The sequence below is a fragment of the Lycium barbarum genome, chromosome 5, assembly GCF_019175385.1.
Source record: "Lycium barbarum isolate Lr01 chromosome 5, ASM1917538v2, whole genome shotgun sequence".
Lineage (NCBI taxonomy): Eukaryota > Viridiplantae > Streptophyta > Magnoliopsida > Solanales > Solanaceae > Lycium > Lycium barbarum.
In genome coordinates, this window is record NC_083341.1 from 21,147,532 (window position 1) to 21,171,951 (window position 24,420).

Below are 24,420 nucleotides of genomic sequence, written 5' to 3' on the forward strand. Positions count from 1 at the left end.
AGTATTGGAAATCATACGGAAGGGACAAGACCCCGCCACACACCATATATATACACAAAAGAGAATACCAATAGGCTGCGGCTCTGAAGTAAGTGGAGCGCTCCTGAGAATCCGCTGATGAAGCTCCTAAGGGTCCGAACTGTCTCCCTGCCTACCTGTGGGCATAAACGCAGCGTCCACAAGAAAAAGGACGTCAGTACGAATAATGTACCGAGTATGTAAGGCATGAATAATAAAATAATAAAGATATAAGAAGCAAGAGATAAAGAGATAACCTGTGCATCTAATCGCCTCTTAGGGCGGATATTATGCATCCTTAACTTATCTTTTCAAAACATAATCCATATGTATATATAGTATATTGCTGTGGAACGTACAACCGGATCCATGTATATTTATAATAGTGCCGAGCATGCATGAGAGCCCAAATAAGATGTTGCTACTCTATCGGAGTGACGTAAGGTCGGTAACCCTCCGACTTCTATTATGGAATCTTCATCATCGCTATATCCTACCTTGGAAGAACAAATATCATAAGGGGGATCAACAACAAAGAATACAATCATTAATCATATGACAAGCTCAATGACATCATGAGAACATTAAGAATTTCGAGCTTTGGCCTTTCTAGAATTGAAACCACCATCACTTTTGTGTCTCATTTTGAGGGAACAATAACATAAAATAAGCCAAATCATATCATGAGAACATCTAGACTTTAGGCTTTGGACATCACTAAACATAGAGTCATCATAAGAATGGTGAGAATGAGGGACTTCTAGCCTTTTAGGAGCAAGGGTGATAGGGATAGCACGTATGAGAACATAACATAGGAATCATGCCTTTTGAAAGAGAGGGTTAGCCTTACATACCTTCACGTCTTCTTAACGACTAAACGTTTTCCTCCAAAGCTTGCAAACTTTACATTCAAGAGGATTCGTAACAACATTAGTCTTGAAAGCATGCTTAAGTTCAAACTAGAGCAACTAAAAAGCTAGCGGAATTTGGGCAGCACTTCCCTATTTCATCAACTTCCACTATAAGGCAAAAAAACTCGCAAACACCATTAACAACATCCATAATATCATAATAAAGGAATTATATTCAATTCCATCTCAAATTCATCCAAAATCCTCTTTTCAAATTCATCCATAGTCATCTTCTTCACCTCAACATCTATGGCTTCTCTACTTTAGATTTCCTCTTCACTAAGAGTTACTAAACCATTATATCACTTAAACATAAGAATAGTATGAAGAACATACCTTGAAGTAGTATAATTTCACCTTACCCAACTCTCTTTCCAAGAACAATTTCACCACAACCTTGAAAAGAAGCAAGAACCGTCACTCTCCATGGATTTACCTTGAGGTTTTAATGTTGATTCTCCCTTTGGATGATATGGAAAGGTGTGGAGTGATTGAGAAACTTAAATAACTCTTTGGAAGACTCTATATAAGTGGTGAAATAAGTGTGGAAAGTTGGAAATGAGGTTGGGGTCGTTTGGGATTTAAAAAGGTGGCAAAATCACCCCCCGACCTTAATGTGCGATGAGTATGCGGCCTTGCACTCTCAGTGTGCTTCTGTACACTCCTTCCTCCACCCTAAAATGATGTTAGGCAGTGAAATCACCCAAAATGGGGAGTTTGCGACCAATGTGCAGCTCAGCATACTCAATGTGCGACCGCACACTGCCCTTGCATCTCCCGGTTTTGCGAAATCGCGTTCTTTTCGACTTGTTTGACCTCCAATCCTTATGGAACCTTTTGGCACTTGTATAAAAATTCATTAACCATCCAAATGTCTCTATATCTCTTCCTCAAGGTGATGTTAAGCAATGTATAACTCAAGTGATACGGAATTCCCCTAAACATGACTCAACCTTAACTTTTTCCGACGAACGTACTCCCTTTGCCTCATATAGATTTGAAACCTTAAGGTATACACTTAAGATCATCAAATATCTTTCTTAAACTTATAAGGGCTTAATCTTCACTTTAGGCTTATGCTAGTATATTCATAATACGAATAACACGAAATATCCAAGGTGTAACACTCCTCCCCGCTTAAGATCATTCGTCCACGAATGTTAAACATTTAAGGATTCTGCAGAAACTTCGCCAGAGTTTTCCCTGTAACTGTACCATTAACATCTGTCACAACAGCCCAAAATATACAATGCCTCATAGGGGTACAACAACAATAACAATATTGGCCACACATGACCAAGAAATCATCAAAAGAAGCATTACATACCTGAGGACAATGATGTCTCTGCCTGAACCTCTTCTGGGGGTGAAATTAGATGTGGGTACTTGGACTTCATATCTTCCTCTACTTCCCAAGTCATTTCCTCTCTGTTATTGATTCTCCATAACACTTTAATTGAGGCTACGTCTTTGTTTTAGAGTCTTCGAACTTGCCTATCTAGAATAACAATGAGTACTTCTTCATAGGACAGCTTCTTAGTCACTTGGACATCATCTACAGGAACAATTCTGGAAGGATCTCCAACGCACTTATGAAGCATTGAAACATGAAATACTGGGTGGACGGACTCCAAGTCTGAAGGCAAATCTAGCTCATAAGCCACTTGGCCTACCTTGCGCACAATCTTGTAAGGTCCAATATACTGGGGACTAAGCTTTCCCTTCTTACCAAATCGACATTACACCCCTCATAGGCGACACCTTCAAGAACACCCAATTGTTAACTTAGAATTCCAAGTTTCGTCGATGATTGTCCGCATAAGATTTCTGATGACTCTGGGCTGTCAACAACCGGTCTCGGATAAGCTTGATCTTCTATACCTCTTGCTGGATCAAATTTGGGCCCACTAACTTTGTATCCCCTACTTCGAACCATCCACTTGGTGATCTATACTTCCTTTCATATAGAGCTTCATATGGGGCCATTTGAATGCTGGAGTGATAACTATTGTTATATGAAAATTCAATGAGTGGCAAATGATCATCCCAGTTACCTCCGAAGTCTAATACATATGCCCACAACATATCTTCGAGGGTCTGAATGGTGCGCTCTGCCTGCCCATCAGTCTGTGGATAAAACGTTGTGCTAAGCCTCACATGAATTCTCAAACCTTCTTGAAAGGAATTTCAAAAATTAGCTGTAAATTGTGCTCATCTGTCGGTAATGATGGATACTGGGACACCATGAAGTCATACTGTCTCTTTGAGATACAACTTTGCATAATCTTCTGCTGAGTACATAGTTCTGACCGGTAAAAAATGAGCTGACTTCGTAAGTCTATCCACAACTACCTAAATAGAATCATATTTACTCTGGGAGCGAGGCAAGTCTGTAATGAAATCCATATTAATCACTTCCCATTTCCAAGTGGTAATCTCCATAGGCAATCCACCGGGCTTTTGAGGCTCAATCTTCACCTGTTGACAGTTAGGACACTGAACCACAAACTCGGCTATATCTTTCTTCATTCCGTCCCGCCAATATATAGATTTAAGATCATGATACCTCAGAACTCCATCTGCAGAAATTTCAAATGGTGACTTTTTCTTCTGAGGAAGTGTATCTTTGAAATGAATTAATATGGGGCCCTCATATTGGCGCTTCTTCACCTCTACTACTAAAGATGAAATAGCTGAATTCTGAATGGTAACTCCCGTATTGCATGAGCCTATCAAGCGAACTCCTAGGTTGGCTAGCCGTTGAAGCTCACGAGCTAACTCTCTCTTCGCGGGCTGAACATCACTTAAACTGCCCATAGGCTTGCGGCTAAGAGCACCCACTACTACATTCGCCTTTCCAGGATGATATACGATACTCAGGTCGTAATATTTTAACAACTCTAACCACCGCCTCTGTCGTAGATTCAACTCCTTTTGCTTGAAAAAATATATTGGAGGCTCTTGTGGCCTGTATAAATGCCAACATGAACACCATATAAATAGTGTCTCCATATCTTCTTTGCATGAATAACTGCAGCTAGCTCTGAATCGTGGGTCGGGTAGTTGGGTCTCTTGTGCTTCCGCAGTTGCCTTGAAGCATAAGCAATAACTTTACCGTGCTGCATCAATACACAACCTAACCCCACACCTGAAGCATTACAATAAACAACATAGCCCTCTGATCCTTCTGGAAGTGCCAGGACCAGAGCCGAAGTCAATCTATCCTTCACTCCTAAAAGCTGCGCTCACAAGCGTCGGGCCATTGGAATTTTACTGCTTTCTGAGTTAGCTTCGACAATGATACAGAAAGAGAAGAGAATCCTTCTACAAATCTTCCGTAATAATCGGCAAATCCCAGAAAACTACGAACTTCTGTGGGTGTTGTAGGCCTTGGCCAAGTCTTCACAGCCTCAATCTTCTGGGTATCTACTCGAATGCCATCAACTGAGATGATATGAACCAGAAAAGTTACAGAATTCAACCAGAACTTGGCATATAATTCCCGAGTCCGAAGAATTCCAAGAACAGTATGTAGATGATCTATATGCTCCGCCTACGATCGAGAATACACCAGAATATCATCAATGAAAACGATCACAAATAAATCTAGAAAAGGCCTGAACACATTATTCATCAAGTTCATGAATACCACCGGGGCGTTAGTTAATCCAAACGCATCACCCGAAACTCGTAATGGCCATATCTAGTTCTGAAAGCTGTCTTCGGAATATCCTCTTCCTTGACTCTCACTTGGTGGTACCCCGATCTTAGATCTACATTTTTTTTTAGAACCACTTGGCACCCTGCAACCATAAGGAACCATCTTTCTTTCTTACGAATAACATAGGCGCTCCCAACGGCGATGAACTAGGCCTTATAAAGCTCTTTTTAAGCAAGCCTTTTAATTGCCTCTTCTAGATATAGGCTTAATATCAGACCACACGTCAAGAGCGAAATCATATATATAATAGTGCCGAGGAACGTACGGACTGATCCATATATATATTTATAATAGTGCCGAGGAACTTACGGCCCGATCCATATATATTTATAATAGTGCCGAGGAACGTACGGCCCGATCGATATATATATTTATAATAGTGCCGAGGAACGTACGGCCCGATCCATATATATTTATAATAGTGCCAAGGAACGTACGAACCAATCCATATATATTTATAATAGTGCCGAGCATGCATGAGAGCCCAAATAAGATGTTGCTACTCTATCGGAGTGACGTAAGGTCGGTAACCCTCCGACTTCTATTATGGAATCTTCATCATCGCTATATCCCACCTTGGAAGAACAACTATCATAAGGGGGATCAACAACAAAGAATACAATCATTAATCATATGACCAGCTCAATGACATCATGAGAACATTAAGAATTTCGAGCTTTGGCCTTTCTAGAATTGAAACCATCATCACTTTTGTGTCTCATTTTGAGGGAACAATAACATAAAATAAGCCACATCATATCATGAGAACATCTTTAGGCTTTGGGTATCACTAAACATAGAGTCATCATAAGAATGGTGAGAATGAGGGACTTCTAGCCTTTTAGGAGCAAGGGTGATAGGGATAGCACGTATGAGAACATAACATAGGAATCATGCCTTTTGAAAGAGAGGGTTAGCCTTACATACCTTCACGTCTTCTTAACGACTAAAAATTTTCCTCCAAATCTTACAAACTCTACATTCAAGAGGATTCGTAACAACATTAGTCTTGAAAGCATGCTTAAGTTCAAACTAGAGCAACTAAAAAGCTAACAGAATTTGGGCAGCACTTCCCCTATTTCATCAACTTCCACTATAAGGCAAAAAAACTCCCAAACACCATTAACAACATCCATAATATCATAATCAAGGAATTATATTCAATTCCATCTCAAATTCATCCAAAATCCTCTTTTCAAATTCATCCATAGTCATCTTCTTCACCTTAACATCTATGGCTTCTCTACTTTAGATTTCCTCCTCACAAAGAGTTACTAAACCATTATATCACTTAAACATAAGAATAGGATGAGAACATACCTTGAAGTAGTAGAATTTCACCTTACCCAACTCTCTTTCCAAGACCAATTTCACCACAACCTTGAAAGGAAGCAAGAACCGTCACTCTCCATGGATTTACCTTGAGGTTTTAATGTTGATTCTCCCTTTGGATGATATGGAAATGTGTGGAGTGATTGAGAACCTTCAAGAACTCTTTGGAAGACTCTAGATAAATGGGGAAATAAGTGTGGAAAGTTGGAAATGAGGTTGGGGTCGTTTGGGTTTTAAAATGGTGGCAAAATCACCCCCCCGACCCTAATGTGCGATGAGTATGCGGCCTTGCACACTCAGTGTGCGGCTGCACACTCCTTCCTCCACCATAAAATGATGTTAGGTAGTGAAATCACCCAAAATGGGGAGTTGGCGACCAGTGTGCAGCTCAGCACACTCAATGTGTGACCGCACACTGCCCCTGCATCTCCCAGTTTCGCGTAATCGCGTTCTTTTCGACTCGCTTGACCTCCAATCCTTATGGAACCTTCTTGGCACTTGTATAAAACTTTATTAAACATCCAGGGGGCTCTATATCTCTTCCTCAAGGTGATGTTAAGCAATGTATTACGCAAGTGATATGGAATTCCCCTAAACATGACTTAACTTTAACTTTTTCTGACGAACGTATTCCCTTTGCCTCATATGGGTTTGAAACCTTAAGGTATACACTTAAGACCGTCAAATATCTTTCTTAAACTTATAAGGGATTCATTTTCACTTTAGGCTTATGCTAGTCTATTCATAATACAAATAACATGAAATTTCCAAGGTGTAACAAGATTCAAGCACTTGGTTCTTTTACCTCTGAATCTTTTTACTGTCTGAGATGGAACATGTCCATAAACCTGTTTCATCACCATTGTCCACCAACAGTTTCTGACTTTTTCTCTCCTAGCTCACCACCTGTATCTGAGATAGAACATGTTTGCGTACATGGTTCAATTGCCTCGTTTGTTTACTTTGTCAATCATCAAAACTTATATGCTTTATGCCAACAATTTTACAATATTTGTTTGCGATTACATGCTATGATAGAACTTTCAAATCCAAATAATTTTACAAAGATTCACTGGTCCAATAAATCAACATTAGCATTAACTAGATATTCTTTAATATAAACCTCACATGGTACGTATAATCTCTCTGCATCGAGCATCAGTTTTTTTTTTTTTTGGCAAAATTTAAAATGATGTATCTTTGTTTGCAAAATATAAACTTATGGGTTAAATTTTACATCTTAAAAAAATGAAATCACGACTTAAAATTTGAAATTCTACTCTTTGGAGAATTTGGGATATCAAATCATGATTTGAAATTGAAGTTGAAGTTTTGTTCACATTTCATAAACAAACGCTGATTTTAAATTAAAACTTCAAATTTGAGCTCAAATCTTGTTTATCAATTATGATTTTCTCATTTGGTAAGATTGTATAAGAGTTGAAAAAGTTTTGATAGTTTTCATAAATTATGGGGCTTTCATGTTTATAAAAAGTACTTTATCTGTTCGAATTTTTGATGCACAGTTGAAATTTCGAGATTCAAACTTCTAAACTTTTACCATGAATTCGGGCATAGATCCTTTAAGCTTTTTGAAATAAATTTTATATATTTAATAAGTGTTTTAAAAGGCGGGGGCGTAAGACGGGGCGTTTTACATACGCCTCGACGAGGCGTAAGCCCCATGGGTATTTAATTTTTAGTATTTCTTAAAATAATATAATTACAATAAATATTTTTAAATAGGTAAAATTACATAAAAAATAAAAGAAAACTGTAAATAAATGAAATATATATATATATATATATATATATATATATATATATATATATATATATATATATATATATATATGTGTGTGTGTGTGTGTGTGTGTGTGTGTGTGTGTGTGTGAGCGCGCGTGCGCTTGATCGTCACAAAAAATGATCAAAGCCCATTATACACCGCTTATAACTTGTAATTATATATAATATAATTTTATAAGTATAAACAATACAATGACATAAAATCTATTATGAAATGCAAAACAATTCTAACATTTTAACTTTCAAACACCGAAAAAAACACAGTTTCTTAAAACACTATTACTATCATACTATTCATTTTATCTCCGTATAAGCAAATAATCAATAAAATTTATCAATATTACAATTAAAACATAACTTCTTCATGAACAAAAAATAAAATTATATGATAATTCTGATACATAGGACTTATGACCAATGACAAGTGAAAATGTGCAATTCCGCTATGTGTTTTTTTTTTTTAAAAAGTGATATTCACCCTCACGACGTTCTCAAATAATAAATATCCAATACTACGACTTGTTATATAAGTTACACCCAATCTTCTATTTCTATAGATGAAAAACTATTAAGTATCATTATTTTGTTAAACAATTATGAGGGTGAATGATTTTAATTAAGGAATTTAAAATATAATTTGTGTAAGAACTGTTAGGCGAGCCCTGGGCGTTGGGCGTGTTTAGGGCGTACGGTTGGGCGCTTAGGGCGTAAGCCTCATAGGAACTAAGCCCCGCACGTTAGCCCCAGGGCATTTTGCCACTGCCCTGCCCCGAGGCGAGCCCCGGGGCGAGTCCTGACACTGCCTTTTAAAACAATGTATTTAATAACTACGTAAAAATTAATAGAAGTCACAGTAATTAACAACTTAAAATATTTAAAACTTACAAGGTATATAAAGAAAGAAATATTCGGTTGAAGGGACAGAAGAACTACAATTTTTAAGATCCAAATTGCATGCCCAAATATGATTTCTAGCCTGTTTGGCCAAGCTTTTGAGATGCCAAAAGTGCTTTTCTCCGTCAAAAAATGCTTATTTTAAAAAGGTGAGGTGTTTGACCAAGTTTTTGAGAGAAAATATGTGCTTTTAGGAGTGGCGTAAGCTGGTTTTCAAAAGCAAAGTAATTTTTCCCCAAAAACACTTTTGAGAAAATACATTTAGAAACATTTTCTAAAAACTTGATCAAATAGTAATTGCTGCTCAATAGTGTTTTTTAAATTAATTGACCAAATATAAATTCCTTCTGACCAAAATTTTATTTCTGAAAAGTACTTTTGAAAAAAACACTTTTCAAGATAAACTGATTTTAAAATTATTTGTCATATTTGCGAAAAAAAATTGTGTCAAATTATTTACCGTTTTAAAAGTTCAAGCACAATTTATTATTTTTTTGCATTTTATCCTTAGTAGAATTGTCATTAATGGAGATGACACATAAATAAAATAAATATTTAATAAAAAGAGATTATCACTTAGATATAAATAAAAATAAAATTAATCAAATAATCCTCCTAATTAATATTTATTAAGGGGTGTGTACAATAAAAAAATAAAAAAAAAACAAATAATGTCAGAAGGAGGTGTAAATCGAAAGGGACGGAGTATCGTGTTTCTCATGTCAAGAAAACCTGGCTTATTAGTTTATTTTTAAAGCAAAACAGTTGACTTCAACAGCGCCAACTACGTACTTACTAGATTTTTCTTGAGCATCGATGATGGTTCTCCTGTTCAGAAAAGGCGAAACCATTGACTTTGGGACCCTTCAAATTCTTCTTCCTGTTCAAATCAACCCACATATACTGCGTTATTCGTCACAAAAGGTCTGTATATTCATTCTTTTTCTTTTATAGGATTCAAAGTTACTCCCCTTTAACGGTTTTATTCACGTGCAAACTTCCTATTTACTTCCATCTTTCTTTACATGGTTCATACTTGTGATCAACACTTTATTAGTTGGGAAAAAGCATTGACCCTTAACCACTTTTTTGTTTTTCCTTCAGGATGTGTTCCGCATGAAGGAAAATGTTTTTGATGGAAAATGTTTTCCTGGAAAATAAGAGTTTCTTACTTATTTTCTTGTATTTCGTACGTAAGCGAGAAATATTATCCTAAAAGCTATTGTATATAATTTAGACTGTGGGTGTGAGTGGATGGTGGGGTGGGGGGTGGCGTAGGTGGTGGGTGACGGGCGGAGAGGAGACAATCAATGTGTAATGTCATTTTCCGCACTTCCATTAGGGCTATTGTGGGCTTATTTTTCGTACTTTCGTTAGAGAAGCCATTTTCCTCAATATTTAAGGAACTTATTCTCCTAAAAAATGTATTTTTAAATATTTTGACCAACTGAACGTGAGAAAATTATGTTTTACTCCATACCGAACACGCCCTTACTTCCATCTTTCTTTCATTGGTTCGTAGCTCATACTTGTGATCAACGCTTTATTAGTTGGAAAACTTATTGACCGGAACAACTTTTTGTGGCTTCATTTTCTTTAAAAAATAGTAAACCTTACAGTTTGTTGAACTCAGAGAGCTTGTTGATGTGAAGGTGAAGATTTTATAGTAATGCAGCTATAAGCGTGTAGAGGCGGATCTAGGATTTAAGTTTTATGGGCTGAATATTGTTCTTGACGTTGAAACCATTATATATTTAAAGGTCTAATATTTACGATTTGTTGCAATTTTAGTTGATTTTTACACATAAATTTATGCTCCGCGTCAAAAGTACTGAGTTCAAATGAATCCGTTATCAGAAGGCTTCATCTGTCTCTGCAGGTGTGGTCTATGGGAAAGGGGGAATTTAAGCAGGCATTGAGATTTTCTTGGATGAGGTGGGGAGTGTGTGTGTGTTCCGGGGGGGGGGGGGGGGGGGGGAGATAGGTTTAGTCTTTTATCTTAGGAAACAATTTCCACTTTGAGGTCAATTTATCTCCATATCAAGTAATTTCTCATTGATATGAATAAAACTACATTTAAGATCTAAATATGGATGAGCCTTCAGCATGAACAGAAGTATGTGTTTGTTGCTCTAGTCTTTGGTTTCTTACTCCTGATTGTAGAGTTACACTTACCAAACTTGTATGCCTAATGTTCTACATTTTCTCCACAGAATACACCTAGTAAGATCGTGCTATCGTTGTTGTTATGGGTTGCGCAGTTTCTAAAAAAGATAGGGTAAGATCTGTATTGGCAGATCCTGTTGCACTTGCTTCTGAAACAATTTGTAAGTTCTACGTTTCTTAGAATAAAATTTTCATGCATCGAGAGTTTGCTTCCCAGTGATAGCATTGTGCCCATTTCTTCTTTTGGTTCTCTAGTTTAATAATCTGAACAAAATTAGTTGTGCAGTCACTGTCAGTGAAGTAGAAGCTTTGCTGAATCTGTACAAGAAATTGAGCTGCTCCATCAGCAAGGACGGGCTGATCCAGAAGGTATCTCATCTGAACACGGAATGTCCATCAGAAAGCTAATCAATTTAATCTTGATTTGTAGCCCCTGGTTTCTGTCCCTAGACTTTCAAGCTAATTGCTTAATAGCAGTTGTGGCTGATTTCCTATGTCTTCTTACTACAGGAAGAACTCTTGCTGGCACTTTTCAAGAACCATAAGAAGGAAAACCTTTTCGCAGACAGGGTATGTTCTTTCACCAACTGTGGAATCCCAGAGGAAAGAAGAATTGGAAGGACTGGGATTCATAGTAGATCAAAAGGGTGTGCATAATGTCTGGAAGTTCTGCTTTCTTTATTCTGGAGTGTGTCTCTTGGGGTGTGTTTGGTACGAAGGGAAATGTTTCTTATGGAAAACGTTTTTCTTACTTATTTTCCAGTGTTTGGTACGTAAACAAAGAAATATTGTCCCAAGATACATTTACATGTAATTTAGGAAAACACTATAGGGGTGGGATGGGGTAGGAAGTGGGAGTTTGGGGGTGGCGAGATTCAGGGTTGGGCATTGGGGCCGTTGGGGAGGGAGAACACAAAGAGCTTGGAAGGCTACTTATGGAACTTGTTTTGGCTACTTCCATTAGGGAAGTCATTTTCCTCATTTTTAAGATACTTGTATTCCTAGAGAAAATGTTTTCCTAAATATTTTTACCTACCAAATATGGGAAAATTGGAAAACTTTTTCTGGAAAATGTTTTCCTCCATACCAAACACACCCTTGATGATTCAGCCTTTTCTCAGCACTCCTCTTTCTCTGCAGATATTTTCCCTTTTTGATGCTAAGCAGAATGGACAAATTGACTTTGAAGAATTTATACGGGCATTGAGTATTTTCCATCCAAGGACTCCTGAATCTGAGAAAATTGCAAGTGAGGAAGACACACCAGAAGTTAGAATCCTTAGGACTTCAAATTATTGTGTTTTGTCCGCCTATAATCAGTAATTCTTCCTATTAAGAGCCTCCAATTCTTTTACCTGTGTACGATGTTATAAAGGTTGAAACCTTGTGCTGCAGATGCATTTAAATTGTATGATCTTAGGCACACTGGCTACATTGAGCGCGAGGAGGTAATATGATATATTATTATATTTTCCTGCTTGATTATCTCTGCTTTGGTCTCTAGGCAAGTTCTTGCTGAAGCTCTTACAGAGAAATGCTTTCTGATAGAATCAATTAGGCAATCCACAATGTTAACATTTTACCATTAACCTATCAAATTACCAACTTGGTTAGTCATTCTAGCATATGTTTAAAGCATGATAGGCATTTTCTACAAGTCATATTTGTGTAAAAGCTCAAGTTATTCTCTAGTTTTTGTGGGAACTATGTGCAATTTTGATAATTAAATTTAAATTTCTGTCACATATATCACATGTATATGCCTACAATATTTTTGCAACCATTGGATAAGAGCCCGTTTAGATTAGCGGAAACCAGTGGCTTTTAATCATAAGTGCTCAAAAGCACTTTTTAAGTGCTGGAGCTGGTTTTATAATAAACAGTTAAGATAGAACTGCTGAAGCTGAAAAAAGTCGTTATGCATCTCTTAAGAGCTGCCTCCTTGTGGTCAATTAAATGTACTGTCATTGTAAAGGGAGAAAGTAGTTCAATAGGAAGCACATTATTGACTTGGTAACTGACCCGGAAAAACAAAACTGATCTTGATTAACTATCAACTTTAACATTTTTATGTAAGGCTTCTGAGGTTTCAGAAACAATGGTAGGTATTACTCAAAAATTCCCTTACAAATAGAACTAATATAGGACTTCCGTATAGGACTTCTACGCACCCTGCTTTCCCCGCCGCCGTCCTCCTCTTGCCTTGTTAATTGTACCCAGTTGATTCCCTATCCGAATAGCCTTGTAATCCAGTCTACTGATGTGGAAGAGAGACTAATATAAATTTCAACTGCATTTTCTTTTGAAGATATAGTTTTAACGTCTCTTTTAACTAATATTATGGGCCTCGGTTGCAATATGGGCAAATTTCATGGCGTTCAGACTTTTGTGCTGAGATTTATCTTGCTTTTGCCAATAATGTAGTTGAAGGAGATGGTCATGGCTCTTCTTGAAGAATCTGATATTCACCTTTCAGATGATGTTGTTGAAGCCATTGTTGACAAGGTCAGGATTTTTATTCTGATTTTGTTTAGCTTAAGTCTCGTTTTATGGAAGTTAATGCAATTATTTGTGCACTAAATCAATAATCCATTATGCAGACATTTAAAGAAACAGATGCAAAGGGTGATGGCAGGATCGACCAAGAGGAGTGGAGAGAATATGCTGCTAAATATCCAACATTATTAAGAAACATGACTCTTCCGCATTTAATGTATGTTTTCGCATCTGCTACACATCAAGATTCTTTTCCTTTAATTTGTGTGTTCATGCAATCATTAGCACGATTAAATGCCTCCTTTGACTTAGTTGCACTTATGTGCCCTGTAATGGAACCTGCTGTTTCAAAGTTAGAGTTTTGAAATTTGATATTGCTATGCTAGATATCAAGGAATTAAATTGTTACACACACAGACACACACATATATCATGCATAAATCCATGCATCTGTTTAAGCTTCCACAATGCTGTTTTGGTTTTTTAGAGTGTTCTTTAATCACTGCTCTATAAATTGAATTCGGACTTGTAATCTGTACTTCTCTTAACTTAGATATACTGACTTTGACATGGTTTATGTTGCAATTGAATGAGTCTGGCCAAACACTCGAACACCTTCAGATTTTAACTAGTTCCTTACGTGCTTTCCAGGGATGTAAATTTAGCATTTCCAAGCTTTGTCTTGGGCACAGGAGCAGAAGACTCGGAATTTACAGACTATTGATTTGATAAGCGGGAGAATCTACCTCCAAGTAAATGGTGCATTAGCATAGAAAAAAACATTTGTTCTGGTGTGGTTGCATTGCTAGAATTATCTAATTTCAGAAAGCAGATGAACTCCCTGACAAATGTTTTCAGCTGCTAATTTTGAACATAGTTTTCTGATGTGGTTGTGCCAACATGGATTTGTGAAGTTTGTAGAGTATACCTGAATAGCTTGCCTCCAACTGTTATCTTAATGTAGGAATTGCACGCCGTAGTGAGTTTTCGGCCTGCTATTTAGTTATATTTAATTTTTTAAAATTAAAAATTATTTAACTTGTAGCCAGTGTTTGCGAACTTCAGACAAGACGCTTCCTACTCCTCTTCTTGTTGGTTAATAGAGCTTCCACTGCAGTGATTTCTCTGCGGGGTTTCAGCATATGTCATGCCTTTCGCTTTCAGTGTTTCAGTTAATGTATGTTTGTCTTTTGTTTTCAAAAGTTGTAAGCACCCGTGATTACTCCTCCGGTATGAAAAGTTCTTAATGTTAGTGCGTATCATAAGACCTGATCCTAGAAAGACTAAAGGAAAATACTGTCCATGAAGCACTTCACATTTATTTTCTTGTTTCTTCTTGTTTTAAGCTTCTCAAGTTCTGCAGCTTCGTCCAGTTCAACAGTCGAATGAATTTTTTTATGGGAGAAGGGGCAAACCTCGAGACTTTTAGAACTGATATATTTCTCGTTGAAAAAGTGGCTTATATATACTTTTGTTGTCTGACAAATAGAGCATGTTTGCCCTTTTTGTTAACAGACTGCCATTTATTGATTTGAAAAAATCATTATATTATATTTTAATTTAAAAATTGCCACGTGGTTTAAAAAATCAGTCTACCCATTAACTTCTAGAAATTTTACATGGTGTAGACAACATTTAAGAGGTACTTACCTATAGTAGCTATACGTTAAATCCTACCATAGCTATACTATGTATTTAATTACTATTTTCGTAGCATCCTAGGGTTTCAACTATGGCACGACAAATCAATTTCTCTCCAACTCGATTCCTCTCCCTTTCTCCGGGTTTTGTATTACTCCGACCTTTATTCAGAACTCTCAGATTTTCTTTCTTAGAAGCTTTCTATTCCATTTTTGTTATGCCATCGTCCAGTGACGGAGCTAACACCTCTGCCGGCAGCCACGACGACGTCATCTCTGCTGCTATCTAGCTGGAATTCATGGCGATCGGCTCTCCCTTCCTCCTCGTAATTTTTACTGTTATCTGGCCAGAATCCACGGTGAACCCACTAGAAACCATGATGATCGACTCTTGCTTTCTCCTCGTCATCTTTGCTGCGATCTGGCCGGAATTCATAGCCAACCGACCGGTATCTATCAGATCTCAGTGTGTTTTTTCAAATCTGAGTGTAGTTTATCTGTTGTACTTTTCACATCTGACCAGATTTGAGTGTATTCTTCATTTTTGTGTGTAAATACAGTGAACTTTTTATATTTTCGCCTGTATTTCTACATTTTGAAGGAGAGTTTTTTGACAAATCCGTGTATTTTTGAATTTTTGTTGTTTAAATACATCTTAATTGAATACAGTGTAAAAATAGCTATAAATGAATAAAGACCGAATTGGATAAAGTGTAAAAGTAGCTACGAATAAATACAACAGATTGAATACAGTGAATTGAAAATAGCCGAATTGAACACAGCGAAATGCACCTAATGACAAACACTTTGCAGCTATGAACGGTAATGAAATTATAGTTACGCCTTGCAAACGATGTCCAAACTATATCCATATGTGAAAGTTTCTTTTAATTTTTGTCCCTTCCGACCCGACTCAACTGAAAAAAAAAAAAAAAACTCACTCCATGGTTTATTCAATCCACAAACCCTTTCCGTTCAGAAAAACTCACTTTCTGGAACTTTACCTTCTTTTCCTCAACAATGGGTTCACTTCCGTTCCTCAAGATTTCCTTCTGGGTCTTACTAGTTTACAAACTTTTAGCATTAGCGAAAATGAAAAACTTTCTTCATGGCAAATTTCTTATTTGACTGATCGGCAAAGGGCCAAATATACCCCAGCACTACAAGAAATGGATTAAATATATCCGTTGTTATACTTTCTATCCAAATATATCTCTGTCGTTATACTATTGGTTTAAATATATATCTCTCATCCGTTAAAGTTGTCTAAGGTGGGCATTGAATCTTAGTGCCACTGATATATCATGAGGTGGATGCCACGTGACACGTGACATGCCACCTCAGTATCTCTAACATGCTATCTCAGTACTTCTAACCCATTTTACCTTTTTCTTTTATTTGTTCTTTCACCACTATAATTTCCTTCCTCTCCACCATCATTGTCACGTTTTCTTTAAGTTTGGTACTGTAGAATTCTCCAATTTTCAGTTATATTGAAAAATCAGAGATAGTTTATATTCCATTCGTTTCAATTTAAGTGTCTTACTTTCCTTTTTAATCTGTTAAAAAAAAGTGCCTCTTTCTATAATTAGTAAGTCGACAATTCAAACATCCTACGTGACAAATTCATAACCATAAGATTCAAAGCATATTTTAATACATTATACTCATTTTTATTTTAGGAACACAAGATTCAAAAATCTCTCTTTATTTTTTAAATTTCGTGCATAATCAAACAAAGACACTTAAAATCAAACGGAGGGAGTACATTTATATATTGATTTTTGCTTCTTGAACTAGTTCCCTATAGTTGGCATTAAGTTGTATCTAATAGAGAACGGCCAGTTGAATGCCCCCATGCTTAGTTCTCTCTTTACGGTTAATTCCTGATTTTAGTACACCTAATTACAACTTCAGTGCCAGTTCGTTATCGATATCTCTAGTTGTTTGCTAACTCATGTGCTTTTCCCCCGTTTCTTTCCTTATCGCTCGAGGATGAGCGATCGTTTAATTGGTATCTGCTGTAACGACCCGTTTGGTCGTTATAGTACTTTTGACCCATTTACCCCCCGTTGACCTTTCCTCGAGCCCTATTAGTTCAATTTTGACCCGCAGGGATGGGTGGTACAGTTCCCGAGGTGATCGGGCGAGTTATATGGTGACTTTTGTGAAATTGAGCATTTAAGTGAAAAACGTTTGATCAATACTTGACTTTTGGGTAAACGAACCTTTTTTCGAAAATCCATCGATTCTGAGAGGTCCGGATGGTCATTTGTGACTTGGTGGGATGTTCGGTTCAGTTCCAAGGCACTTGGGAGTGTTTCAAGTTTTTGGTTGGAAAGGTAGTATTTGGCCATTGGGTGTTGACCAGGTCAAATAGACATCCGTTGGGAATTTCGAGACCATGAGTGAGTCTGTAGCGTGTTTTTATGTGCAAATGCATGTCTGGTTTGTGTCTGTGGGGTCTCGGGTGATTGTCGGATTTCAGGAGTGTGTTAGTGAAAAACCAGAAATTTCTAGTGTCTGGTGTCCGCTGTAGCGATACTAGATCCGCCGTAGCGAATCCGCTATAACGGGGTCTTGGTCCGCTATAGTGGGAAGTTGGTATTCGAGTTGGGTACCACACAGTAGCGGTAGTGGAGCCGCTGGCGCGAGCCTGCTGTAGCGGGCTCGATACCGCTGCAGCGAGGTGACGGGTTCCAGATTTATTAAATGCTAGGATAAAATCCTTAAACCCCTATCACTTCATTCATTACTTTCTAAGCATTCTTGAGGGAAAATTGTGGTAAGTCTTTTATCCTAGCATTCATTATTTTAACCTCCCTAAGCTTGAATCCATGTAGAAATCCATTAGAATCTAAGAAGAGAAATGGGTTTTGATGATAACTCCTTAAAATGAGCTCTAGCCTTTCTAAATGGAAATTGTTGGTGGGTTTGACTAATCTAATCATAGAATTTGATGATTTCATAGCTAATAGGCTTGAATCTTCCATTTATGTTGATGAATTTGAATGTTGAAAATTAGGGTTCATACCCAAATTGGGGATTTTTACTTGAATCTCAAAATTGACCCATTCTAGAGTTATTTTGGCAATTGATTAGTAGGATTGAACTCCTAGAACGTTGAATTGCATATTTCACTTTTGACATGACCGTTTTACCCTTATGGGCCCATTTCCCCTTTCTCCATAGTTGAATTTGATTTGAAAGATAAGTATAACATTAGTGGTGTTGTTCTTTATGATTTCTAATATAGAATTCGAATATGATTAGACTTTGAGTATTTGGAGGCGCTATGAAAGGGCAAAGCAAAGGTGTGTTTGTTCGTGGCTTCCACTGGGCAACTAGGCATTGTTTTAAAAGGCAGTGTCACGACTCGCCCCGGGGCAGGGCAGTGGCAAAACGCCCTGGGGCTAACGTGCGGGGCTTAGTTCCTATGAGGCTTACGCCCTAAGCGCCCAACCGTACGCCTTAAACACGCCTAACGCTCAACGCCCAAGGCTCGCCTAACAGTTCTTATACAAATTATATTTTAAATTCCTTAATTAAAATAATTCACCCTCATAATTGTTTAACAAAATAATGATACTTAATAGTTTTTCATCTATAGAAATAGAAGATTGGGTGTAACTCATATAACAAGTCGTAGTATTGGATATTTACTATTTGAGAACGTCGTGAGGGTGAATATCACTAATTTTTTTTAAAAAAAACACATAGCGGAATTGTACATTTTCACTTGTCATTGGTCATAAGTCCTATGTATCAGAATTATCATATAATTTTATTTTTTGTTCATGAAGAAGTTATGTTTTAATTGTAATATTGATAAATTTTATTGATTATTTGCTTATAGGGAGATAAAATGAATAGTATGATAGTAATAGTGTTTTAAGAAACTGTGTTTTTTTCCGTGTTTGAAAGTTAAAATGTTAGAATTGTTTTGCATTTCATAATAGCATTTATTTCATTGTATTGTTTATACTTGTAAAATTATGTTATATATAATTATAAGTTATAAACGGTGTATAATGGGCTTTGATCATTTTTTTTGTGAGGATCAAGCGCGCGCGCGCGCTCACACACACACACACACACATATACATATACATACATATATATATATATATATATATATATATATATATATATATATATATATATATATATATATATATATATATATTATTTATTTACAGTTTTCTTTTATTTTTTTTATGTAATTTTACCTATTTAAAAATATTTATTGTAATTATATTATTTTAAGAAATACTAAAAATTAAATACCCATGGGGCTTACGCCTCGTCGAGGCGTATGTAAAACGCCCCCGCCTTTTAAAACACTGCTACCAGGTAGGTTACGGTTTACCTTATAGTTAGATTTCTGTTAGCGAAGCACATGTACAATTAGTGATTGTTGGAGAAAGCATGTACACCTTCGGGTATGATGTTGGGATGAATTACTTAGGTTGGTATTGTTGTTTGATTGTGGCTTGTTGCCTTGTTGCCACGTGAGTGATAATAGACTTGATGTTGAGTTGCCTTATGATTGTGAACCCGTATCTCTCATTTATTGGGTATTGTCTTGTAAAGAGAAACGATGTGATTTATTCGTGATATTGTGATATATGTCCATGTGTGGCTCGATTGGTATTGATAGATTCTCATTGGCGTTGATATCATTCATGCATTCATACTGTCACCCACCAACTAGGGGAATCATGCGGGCACCTACCATTCCCCACCTCGGTAGGCGAACCCTTTCCCAAATCAGTCATTCAACCACAATAAATTGATCAAGGCAATCGAATATAAGTCTCAAACATAGATAATAATAAGGATAGTGAATAAGTGCGGAAATAATACAACAATCCCAAGGAATACAAGTCTGATAATGGAATATTGTCTCAGAATATCAAAATCTGACAAGTAACTAAGAAGAGGCATCCGGGCAGCGAATCCATCCAATGCTCACTCTGGAATACTCGTCAGAAGGCCTTAGGACTTAGTCACGGGGTGCAGAAGTCGATCCGATCACAAACTCTGCACTCAGAAAGAATGCAGCATGGTAGAATCAGTACAATAACACGTACTGAGTAGGCATTATAGGCCGAAAAACAGTTAGAAAATCATATATATAAGAAAGAGACTGAAAAAGTACCCATGCTCGCAATCAGATAAAACTCAACACAATCCAATTTCTGAATCCAGTACCAAACCACCAAGTGTAGTAAATCAGCTCGAGTCCACCATAAATCCGATCCACATCTCAAGAACTACTATCAAGTACACGTATCACCAATAATCAATCAACAAGTCCAAAACAATGCCAATAATAAATATGAGATGAATGCAATGATACACACACGCTTCGGGCGGAATATCTTGTCGCCTCGATAGTCATGACCCATGGGGGACCTCTAAGTCCATGTACCTGCTGCGAAATGCACAACCCGATCCAATAGTCAGTGTTGTGGTACGTGCAACCCGATCCCAGTCAGTGTTGCGCTACGTGCAATCCGATCCCAGTCAGCGTTGCGGCACGCAACCCGATCCCAATATATATGTGAATGAGTGAATGCATGATAACAATGCCAACAAGAAAATATAATCAATGGTGCCACACATGGACACAAATCACCCTCGCAATAGCAATATCATAATCCTTCCTTCCTTTCCAACAACCTCATACATGATAAATATGCTCTCCGACACATGAATAATTACTAAGCATCAACTCTCTAGAATCAATCACATGGCGGCGAGCCACAACTCACAGTAAGCAACAACACAATAGAACACAATAAGACAATAAGCCATAATCACAACAATACCAACCTAAGTCTTCTATCCCAATGTCATACCCGAAGGTTTACATGCTTTCTCCAACAATCTCTAACTATACATATAATCCGCTAACCGAAGTCTAACCGAAAGGTAAGCCGTAACCTACCTGGAAAGACGAACAGGAGCCTCGAACCGTCACACCTTGGCCTTGCCTTTCTGTAACGCCTCCAAGTACTCAAAGTCTATTCATAATCGAATTCTATACTAAAAACCATGAATAATGACACCCATATTGCTATACTTCTAGCTAGGTCAAATTCTAACCCAAGAAAATTGGGGAAACTGGCCCACAAGGGTAAAACGGGAAATTAAAAGATGGAACATGCAATTCAAACTCTAGGTGATCAAACCCACTAATCATTTGCTAAAACAACTCAAGATTAAGCCTATTTCGGATTTAAAGCAAAATCCCCAAATTTGGGTATGAACCCTAATTCTTCAATCCTCAACTTAGCCATTAATAATGGAAGAAATAAGCTTAACAACAAGAAATTCATCAAACTCTATGGTTATTCTAGCCAATTTCACCACCAATTTTTATTTTAGAAGTTTAATCCCATTTCAAGAATTTTAACACAAGACTCATATTCTCTATCTAGATTCTAGTGATTCTAAGCATGGAATAGGAATCTAGGAAGGAAAATGATGAAGGCTAGGGTCATAGATTTTACTTCCAAGAAGAATCAGTCCACAAGTAGCTCTATTCTCCCAAGGAGTGCTTACAAAAGTGATGAGAAGAAGTGATAGGGTTTAAGGGTCTTAACTTGAGCAAAAAGAAATAATTCTGCCCGACTACGGCTGCAGCGGTCATGGAGTCACTGCAGCGCACGCGCTATGGTGCATAGATGGCTCGGCATGGCGGCCTTCACCCAAAATCAGCATGCCGCTAGAGCGGCAAGAAACCCGCTACAACAGCTAGTCACCGAAAATCCCTAGTCCGCTATAGCCGTCTCCCAAGCGCTATAGCATGACCACTACGGTGGTTATAGTACCACTGCAGCGCCTACACCAGAACCAACAACGTCATATGATCTTCTTCTTTGATTGTAGTGTCGCGTACTCCATAAATAGATATTTCAAAACAATTGTGTTCAGAATCATAGACAATATAGTATAATGGTATTTTACTTGCGTCCTTGGCGTGTTTGATACTTTCCTTGATGATTTCTTCTAAATTTTCAACATCTGCTTGACCTTGGCACAACCTACTTTCAAGCGCTTATAAGTGACGTAACAACTCCTAATTGTTCGGTTCCACTTCAAGGCCAAATGTATAGCAACTTTCATCTTTAGCTAGATCTCCTCTCTTCCACAAGCAATTTCCTAGGCATATCCACGCATCCACCATATCATTTTTCAAGTAAAGCGCATCCGTCAAATGTTGCTCTGCTTCCTAATTATAATCGCGAGAAACATCCAGTAGCTTTCCCCTCAAGTACAAATACATTGGTAGGTTCTCTTTCGATTGCCTCTTTTCAAGCTTGTTGGCGAAGAGAACGAGCACAACTAGGGAGACGATTAAGGTAACAATACCACCGGAAAGCGTACAGTTATAGGAATCCTCACTGATTTTAGGGTAAGCACCCAAATTCCAAAGCTTACTGAACACTAATTTCTTCATTTGCAAATTTAATTTCATTCCATCTACTTTTTGGATATTAATATGATACAAGATTATGTTTAAGGAGTAGAATTAAATACCAACTAGGGGTGTATATAGGTGGGGTTCAATTGAATTTTCTAAATACCAAATCAATTGTACCGAGCTTTTAAATCTACAAATTCTCAGCACGTGCGTTGCACGTGTATGCCCGAGTTATATATTCATATATTTGTAAAACAATAATAATATTATGAAAATAAAAGTTAAGATTAAATAATTAACAAAAAAAAGAATAAAGTATAAGTTTCTGTGAATGCTCAAAGTGCAACAGATGAAATTGAATCTTTTTGCATAATAGCTTGACTTCTTCCAACTCGACTACAAATAATTCATATCACTCCACCAGAACTTTGGTGGTTTCCAGTTTAATACATTTCACTTGTGCAACAAATGTTGAAGGCTTATCTTGAAACTTTTTAGCGTGACAAAAATGTAGTTAGAAACTTTTACAACATATGAGTATATGATGACAATAAGTTATAATTAAGAAGTTTCTCGTGAATTTAAATGGAAAAATAGTATATGATATTAATAAAAACCTAATATTTTTTAAAATGTAAGTAGAATAAAGAAAATCAATCTCTAGGTTATTGCCAAAACCTTAGGTCAATATTTATTCTCTTGTGATAAAGTCGTCAAGATAATGAAATATCGCCTAAGTCGATGAAGATGAATAAATCAAAGTGTAATTTGATATATTTTACTTCACTGGGCTAGTTGCGCCATTTGCCTTAATTATGTAATATACATACCAAGTCAAAATACAATATCATGTAATGGAAAAAAATTGAATTATCTCTATATAATTACCAAAAGATTTAAACTTGAATTTATAGTTCAAGTCCAAATTCAAACAAGATTACTAACTTACTGATTTAGAAAAAGACGAAGATCTTATAGCTTGTATAATGTACTATCTAACAACTTCATATATCTTATAAACAATATATGCAAATGAATAAATGTACCGACCAGTTGTTGGGCTACTTCCTTGGAGCCTTACCTCCGATAGATCTACAGGTTGTTTATTTTGTAGGAGCCATCTGATTTCTTAAAGTTTGCTCAAAGTTGAAGGCCGGTGAAAAGCTTGAAATTATGGAAGAAGAAGAAGAAACACTTTTCGTTTCTGAGAAGACGTCCATTTTATGGTGGACTAGAGGCAATTCTATTATAGATTTTCTTACCATTTAGTAATATTGAATATTTAATTTCGCTGATCTGTCAAATTTAATCTCATTTCATCTTCTTTTTGAATATTATTATGATACACGATTATTTAAGGAGTATAATTAAATACCGGCTAGGGGTGTACATAGGCCGAATTGATTTGAATTTATCAATACCTAACCAAATCAATTTTATCTGATTTTTCAATCTACTAGTTTCTCGGCACGTGCATTGCATGTGTATGCCCGAGTATATATACATATGTTTGTAAAATAATAATAATAATAGTATGAAAATAAAAGTTTAAAGTAAATAATTAATAAAAAAGAATAAAGTAAAAGCTTCAGTGAATGCTCAAAGTACAATAGAAAAACAAAAAAGATTGAATTAGGAAGAAGAAGAAGAAGAAACACATTTTGATTTTGAGAAGACGTTTTTTTTATTGTGGACTTGAGGAAAATCTATTACAGATTTTCTAAGTATCAACCTTTTTTTTAATGACGAAGATCAAGAAGATGATGCCTCAGTTGGGCAATGCACATTAGCCGAATGGTAGGAAGTTTGATGAGCATTCAAGAAACTTGATCAGTTTTGCTTTCTCTACTACTATCTATATGAAATCAATCATAGTTGAACCAAAGAACTGTATTATACTTGCTTACAGATATGTCCTTATCCTTCCATGAATTCGGCATACATTCATCAATAGATAACAAACTCAGGAGACATAATTGATCCATTAACACGAAGTTTTCGCAG

At 36.7% G+C, this 24,420-nt stretch overlaps 1 protein-coding gene across 4 annotated transcripts; it reads left to right on the forward strand.

Annotated features, from left to right (window-relative positions):
• Positions 1-9,330: 9,330 nt before the first annotated feature.
• Positions 9,331-14,603, forward strand: LOC132640691 (calcineurin B-like protein 7). Of its 4 annotated transcripts, none has more exons than XM_060357394.1 (9): positions 9,331-9,606; positions 10,896-11,009; positions 11,135-11,217; positions 11,359-11,418; positions 11,989-12,097; positions 12,244-12,296; positions 13,273-13,353; positions 13,449-13,561; positions 13,996-14,603. In XM_060357394.1, the coding sequence occupies exons 2-9, from the start codon at positions 10,931-10,933 to the stop codon at positions 14,066-14,068; spliced, it is 651 nt and encodes a 216-aa protein (XP_060213377.1). In that variant the 5' UTR covers positions 9,331-9,606; positions 10,896-10,930; the 3' UTR covers positions 14,069-14,603. The 4 variants fall into 4 exon arrangements, with proteins under 4 accessions (XP_060213377.1, XP_060213378.1, XP_060213380.1 ...); XM_060357395.1 differs by lacking the exon at positions 9,331-9,606 and adding an exon at positions 9,996-10,442; XM_060357397.1 differs by lacking the exon at positions 9,331-9,606 and adding an exon at positions 9,996-10,334.
• The last annotated feature ends 9,817 nt before the right edge of the window (positions 14,604-24,420 follow it).